The 7,500-nt window shown below is 33.7% G+C and overlaps 2 protein-coding genes across 2 annotated transcripts in view; both read right to left on the bottom strand.

Moving 5' to 3' along the window:
* LOC115217142 (cytochrome P450 2J5-like) overlaps positions 1–5,533 on the bottom strand; it is a 13,719-nt gene extending 8,186 nt beyond the window's left edge. The window contains exons 1-3 of the mRNA XM_036507110.1: positions 4,762–5,533; positions 1,977–2,202; positions 146–276 (exon numbers count right to left, since the gene is read on the bottom strand). Coding sequence (XP_036363003.1) covers positions 146–276; positions 1,977–2,202; positions 4,762–5,131 — 727 coding nt within the window. The 5' untranslated portion in view covers positions 5,132–5,533. The remainder of the gene's footprint in view (positions 1–145; positions 277–1,976; positions 2,203–4,761) is intronic.
* Positions 1–7,091, bottom strand: part of LOC115217247 (cytochrome P450 2B4-like) — a 118,757-nt gene extending 111,666 nt beyond the window's left edge. The window contains exon 1 of the mRNA XM_036507116.1: positions 6,884–7,091. Within this exon, the coding sequence (XP_036363009.1) occupies positions 6,884–6,934 (51 nt within the window). The 5' untranslated portion in view covers positions 6,935–7,091. The remainder of the gene's footprint in view (positions 1–6,883) is intronic.
* Positions 7,092–7,500: the final 409 nt, after the last annotated feature.

Genomic DNA, 7,500 nt, shown 5'->3' with positions numbered 1-7,500 from the left:
TACTATATTGATCTGGTAATTTTCCCCTAATTCATTGAGCAGTCACAATAAGGTAATGATAAAATTTTGAGTTTGGCAAAGCTATATTTTCTGGATTTAAAACTTGATGTAATATTATTCAAATTTCAATAAGAAGTGTTTATACTTACGGGAGAATTCCATAGGACAAATCTCAGGAATGGAAAGAAATTCTCTGGCATAAATGCATTTAGCTTGTTGAAGAAAAATCTCAAGTCATCAACTACTTCCTGAAACTCTGGCTCACCAAACCTGATCCTTCAATTGCAAAATATATAACATTATATAACATAACATTATATATTTCATATGATATAAAATAATATAATACAATGTATTATACATACATATACGTGTGTCTGTATGTTAATACATATATGAGTGTGTGTGAGTGCGTGCGTGTGTTTGTGTATAATTTATTCTTTATCATTTCCTTATTAGATTCATTAGACTGTGGCTATGCTTTAGGATAGTAAAAATATGTTTATGTCATATTTCAAATGATAATGGCAAATTCACAGCAGCTACCGTGCTGTAGTGAATTTGGTCTTAGCAGTTGAAATATATCACAAATATATTTCAACTAACAAAATTCATTTATACCTAAACACTGCTTGATGCTGATATGGCCAAATGCTCGAAGCAGTGAGGCCTTGAGAAAAACGAATTTGATTTCGAAATATGTGTGGCCAAGAGAAGGATGTCCGTAAGTGATTATAATAAAAACGTAATTTACTACGAGAAATAACTCAACTTTTAGGTCCATAAATCTATTCTCTATCTGTCATCATCAGGCAGTCTCTCGTTTACGCCTTTCCTACTTTCTATATATTTATCACGTTCTCTGTATATGTATTATCTGTCACGTGTGCTGTCCATACTTTACTGTCTCTTCATGTGGCGAAATTGCTTTCATATTTTTAAAACACATGCGTACACGCACACTGACACACATACTAACAAACACACAGGCGCACACACACACACACAAAGTAGATGTAGGTGCTTTCAAATCAAAACTGGTTCTCTTCCTATCAAGAGTCCCAGATGAACCTATCTCACGGCAAGAGATGCAAATGAGGGAAGCGACAGCAAACTCCCTTATTCACCAAATGCTACATATTCGTTTCTACTCTAGGTACAAGGCCTGAAATTTTTGGAGAAGCGGTCAGTCGATTAGATCGTCTCCAGTACGTAACTGGTACTTAATTTATCGACCCCGAGAGGTTGAAAGGCAAAGTCGACCTCGGTGGAATTTGAACTCAGAACGTAACGACAGACGAAATACGGCTACGCATTTCGCCCGGCGTGCTAACGTTTCTGCCAGCTCACCGCCTTCCAAATGCCACATATTAGAGGAGGCTCTCAATAATAACACTGTCTAAGGTATTAGCTTAGAGATTTAGTTGAAAGAGGAAATGTCGTCCTGTTTCCGATGTTAATCCTTCATTTGAAGAAATAAATATTTTGATATATATATATATATATATATATATATATATATATTATATATATATATATACTAGCAGTATCGCCCGGCGTTGCTCGGGTTTGTAAGGGAAATAACTATAAAGCATTTTTAGAGAGTTATAGCCAAAAAATAGCAAAAAAATGGGAAAAAAATGATGGTAAATTTTTTTTGAGAGTTAAAAGGGCCGAGTTGCGTCCCCTAGACAGTCTGTGGTTTGTGTTTCTGATTCTCGACCCCATGTCGAATTTATCGATTTTTTTCAGAACTGGGGGAACTTTTCGTTAGTTTTGAATTATGACATTGGGCTATGTGTGTGTCAAGTTTCATCAGAATCGGTTGAAAGCCGTGGTCAGGGTGAGGATACAACCTGACAGACACACAGACACACACACAGACAAACTGCCGTTTATATATAGAGAGATGAATACATGCTAATATACAATGCATACATATTAAATACATACTATTTATGTTGTTTTCTACTAACCTTTCACCAAATATCATATAATATACAATACTCAAAGAGAAATGTGCCAGCGGGTCTTTGAGAGAAAACGGTTTACAATTCTGAGATTGAAAAACATCGGCTAAGTTCTGGGTTTCCAAATATATATGCTCTTCTAGCTTTTTCTTGCCCATTCCTAAATCCCGCAGTGTTGAAATAGTAAACTTTTTCAAGTCCTTCCATTCTTTTCCTGTATTAAAGAATATTCCTGAAACAATAGTGAAGATAAAAAAAAAACTTAAGTATTTATAAACTGTTTTACGTGTTTTGGAAAGTTTAATATTGAAAACAGGAAAAAAAAAGAAGAAAATATAAGAGATAGTTATAGATAATAACACCTTAAAGGCCCTTAAATATCTCGGACCAAACATCATTCTTTACAGTTCTTTAATTACCCTTGTGACCTCGGTGTCCAAGACATTTTCTAAGAGGCACAAATAACACCAGAAGAGTTTGAAAAAATACTAGAGGAACTAAAATACGCACTAGGTATGTTGTTACCAGCGGATAAACCTGATAACTTATATATGTTATTAAAAAAACTTATGAAAGAGCTAAATGCTAAATATAAGGATAGACTGGTGGAACAAAACTAAAATAAACAAAAAGGGTTATGAAATAGCTACAAACCATGGAGTAGAAGGCAGAACGGAATCCTATGCACCGAGAAAACTTGGAAGTAACCACAAGATTACTTTTCATTGCAACCCAACCATCACATGCACCCTCTAAAGTCGGATTTTGGTACAATTACTAAGACATTTAAAGGTAAGATAAGACGGACTCTTAGATCAAAGATTAAAATTACACTATGGTCTTTGATGGTTCAAAGCTTAAAAAATAAAAATAATAGAAAATTTGTACAACTTGATATATCGAATTATGATTTAACGACTAATCCCATGCTACAAATTAAATCGCTTATATACTTGCTTGAGATAATTCTGATTTATCAGTGTCTGATATTGATGTATTACTACTTACCTGGAGCACAGTAAGAGATTTTGATAAAATGATTGGACGACATCGGATAGAATGAACGAAAATATTTTAGCAAATTAAATTTAAATGTTGAAATGAATCTAACGGTTTTTGTGTGTTTTTGAATGGCTTATAAACACCTTCTACGCTACAATCGTTTTTGTCTCAGCACACGATCTCAGATCAGGTCACTTGCTATGCAAGTACATCTCCGTAATATATATATATATATATATATATATATATATATATATATATATGGCTACCGAATAATTGTCACATATATTTACAGATAAATTCGTCTATTTACATAATATCGAGGTCTCTTTCATTCTTTTGTTATCTTACCATTGCTATCAATATATGTGTGTGTGAGTGTATGTATATATATATATATATATATATATATATATATATATATATATATATATATATGTGTGTGTGTGTGTGTGTGTGTGTGTGTGTATATATGTATATATATATATTTATATATATATATATATATGTGTGTGTGTGTGTGTGTGTGTGTATATGTATATATATATGTATGTATGCATGTATGTAGATATTTATGCATGTGTATGTGTGTGTTTCTGTGTGTGTGTGTAACCTACATATTCATATTTCGTGCATGTGATATTGACAATGATGTTAAATCTTGTCTGACGACAAGACGTGGGAGTTGGCTTGTTATTTTTATTTTCAGTCGACCTGCGGCGGAAACCTTCCACTAATCAATTTTTTTATACCGAAGACTGCAAATTCTGATGAACCATTAAGTTTTCAATGTGTAAGTTGTAATTTCTGGAAACGATGGCGGGTATTAGTTTATAGAGGACCCTCCTGCACAGAAGTTCCGTCAGTAATTTGCTATGATAAAAGCCTCCATACCACAACCATCCTGCTATCTAATCAAACAGCGACTACATTATGCAATAGTGTTTTTTTAGGACTGTATTGTTTGAGGTATTCTTGGCTGCTATTTCAAGCACATCGAATGAATAGTCAGATGGTTGACGTGAGAATATTTTCTTAGTCCTTAGTTAATCTTTGTTACGTGTTTCCCTACGACATATAACGTTCTACTCGTGACTATCACGCCTTTTTTATATACGTAATGTGTCGTTACTTTATAACTATTAAAGTATATCCTTCTCTTTCAGTGTTTATAACAACCATTATAATAAACTTCTGTCTGTAAATCTGTGTGTTATTTGAGAGAGTTTGACTATCATTTTTGATAGTTCTGGGACTGTAATTTCTGTGTTAAAGAAACGACAATTTGTTTGTGCTTAAGAAATACAACAAAGAATCCAACAGAAATACGGGATTCCCTTCATCCGCTATCGGATTGCAGTTAACGAGATTAAAAAACCTACCGATAATATCCTAAATTCCACCAATTGTGAATAGCTTTCAAGGCGTTAGGGCGAAAAGGTTTTTGCAAAACAGAACATAAGGCATCAAAGTTAATTGGTGACATTCCAGTCTAAAATAACAATACAGCGAATTATAGTCACAAATAACGCTAAAAATAATGAAATATAGTGGTAATATGCTTATACAATTTCCTTTGAAAACTAGAAAAAAAAAAGAAAACAGATCAAGTTTGCAGTTGTCCGATCAAAACCACGAGATAAGAAACAAAGAAGTGCAGAGTAAAATCGTTAGACAAAGTAAGGAAATGTAGAAGCAGAATTGAGTTCTGTGTTGTGGAAACGGGGAAAAATGTAAGGGGGTTGGGATTGAAAGCGGTAACATTCGTTGACGTAAATAAACGACTTACCTTTATTTTTGGCTAATCTCTGTGGTACGTACATCCAGTAGGGTCTTGCTTTCAATTCCTCTCCTTTCTTTACCAATCCTTCTAAAATCCATTCCGTTTTGCATACAACCACCATGGTTTCAGAACCAAATTTGAGTCTGAAAATATCTCCATATTGTTTTCGAAGATCTTTCATCTTTAAATTAATGTCTGTGGTTGTAGCCATCTGAGGTATATTTCCTATAATTGGAAAAGCTAATGGACCCGGGGGTAAATTGTAATTATATTTCGATCTAGTTATAAGCCATCGTGCTAGCAATAAAGTAACTACTCCAATCAGAAGACTTTGTATATTAATAGCTTCTACAAAATACGATGCTGAAACATCCATAATCCTAGGTTATTGTTGCAATAATGTATCTATATTTTCGTTAAGAGCCCAGTCTTCTTTAGGACGAGTGTGGTTTACTACCTATATACAGGTTTGTGCAGGTAACATCAAAGTATTATGCTCGAAGTCAACCGAATATAAGTAGGTTAGTAATTTAACAACAAAGGTGCATGCAAATCTATTTCTATAATCGAGGTCACTTTAATTTCAAGTGCATACATATTAAGTTCACTGTAGAGTCATCTTGTTCCCACGCGTGCAGTTTAGCGGGAACACATTATCAATCTATTAATCTCACCATGTAACTACTTGTTTACAATAACTTTTTGTTGGTGCTATACAGTCCCAAGTCAGCCTTGATTAAACAGACAGAACACAAACAAGCAGTTTGGCATACTGTGTATCATATGTGAGGAAATCTGGTAGGTCCCGTGTCAGAATAAATTTGTAGCAATAGTATATTGTATGGGTTTCGCATTTTCAAAGACCTCGCATTAAATATGAGAAATCAGTGAGTGGGTGTATGTGCTTTTCCCTGCTAATTATAAATCAATAAAGTAACTGTTTTGGCTCAAGAATTTTGCAATTCAAGCTTTTTTTATTATTATTTTGTCGTGATCCCTACAAATGGTATAATACAAACAGGGTAAACACTATTTAGATTTAATTTTCTAATCAAACCATCTTCTATAATACAAAATGTTTTAATTCAGTCTTTTTTAATGTTCGAAATATTTATATTACGCAATGGACAAATAAAAATAATTAGTGCGATGCAGTAATTATAAATCTCGTTTTGTTTATTCTTATAAAGATTTTAGTAGCTTCTCCACTGCCCTCCCTTCCAATGTACTGATTACGGAAATCGACCTAAAGATTTTCGAAATGCACATCAGCAATATCGATCTCAATGGGCTGTAGAAAGCTTGAAATCTGTCCTTCCTGAACTGATTGATTAATGAACACTAATTTGTTTTCTCTAACTTATATCTACAGTAGTGAATGAGGTTTAAATCAGGCGAGTTTAGCAGCCACAAGTTTGGCGATACATGATTGTAACGCTTTGTCTGATATCCATTCATTGATTATGTCAGCTTTCTGAAAAGGTGTTGAGATTTTGATGAAATTTGTATGACCTACATTACACACTTCATCAGTCCAGGGCTAAACAACTGTCCCCAGCACTTCAACATATCCTGCAGCGTTGATACTAAGTTCCATGGACCAATGTGAGAAGTGGTGTAATATGAGCTTCGTTACTTACCACCACACTTGAACACCACAAATTAAGCTAAAAGCACTCTCGTTACATTTAAAATGGTTTATCTCGCTCTAGAAACTGGTTACAACTACATGGGTTAAGATGTTCAGTGAACTAAACACAATGAATAAAAGGTCGTAAGCGTAACAGAGAATACTTGTCAGGATACTGGCTTCAACAACTTTTGGCTTAAAAGAGAAAAGGGAACATATAAACAAAAAACTGTTTGACGAGTTTTAAGTAAAGTGATCGTCAAACAATACGACAATCGTTTACGTGAAACACAAATTTCATTTTGCAAAGTCATTTTAGCTTCAATAAATCGCTGTGTCATTCTTCTTTTGGTATTCAAGTATAATTTTCTCAACAAATATTTCAAACACACCCAATTTTCTCAACATTGTTTTGCATCTGTGTGCTCTCGTGTGCATCTCTTTCTCCGTCTCTATCGTTCTCACTCTTTGCCTCTCACTCTTTCTTACATAATTTACCTGTTTAATTTCTTCTCGACACTTGTTCTGTATATCAGGATATTTAGCCATAAAGAGAAAGGCCAGGTAAGAGTGGCAGAAGTTGTGTCTGTTCCACCCCCAAATGTATCAACAATTGCACGGAACATATTCACCTCTGGGAAAGAAGAAAAAAGAATTAGAATTAAACAACTTACTCCATGTGGTCAAAAGGTAAACGAATAAATGAATGAATGACAATCGAGGAAAATAAAATTTAAACTAATACAAACAGCTACAAAATATATTAAAACATCTTCCGTGGAAACTTTTACTATGATTCGTACATTATTAATAAATTTTTGAGCAAAAGAATATAAATATATGAATTCGTCCAAGTTTCAGTTCTTAAAGTGTTAAACTAACAACGATTCCGAAGTAATAAAGGAACGAATTTAGAGCTTTGATGAAGCTAATGAAATTTTCTTTTTTTTTAACTCTAAACTCTCACTCTTATATAAATATTTCAGTTTCAATAAAATATAATATATGTATATATGTATTATGTATGTATGTATCTATCTATGTAGTCATGGTGGTGGTGACCCCCTTCGGTCAGACACTGACCATGGGTTTGCACCTAGAGAGTTACCCTCTAA

This window comes from Octopus sinensis, linkage group LG11 (genome assembly GCF_006345805.1).
Source record: "Octopus sinensis linkage group LG11, ASM634580v1, whole genome shotgun sequence".
Taxonomy (NCBI): domain Eukaryota; kingdom Metazoa; phylum Mollusca; class Cephalopoda; order Octopoda; family Octopodidae; genus Octopus; species Octopus sinensis.
This window is presented reverse-complemented; position numbering and strand designations above follow the sequence as displayed.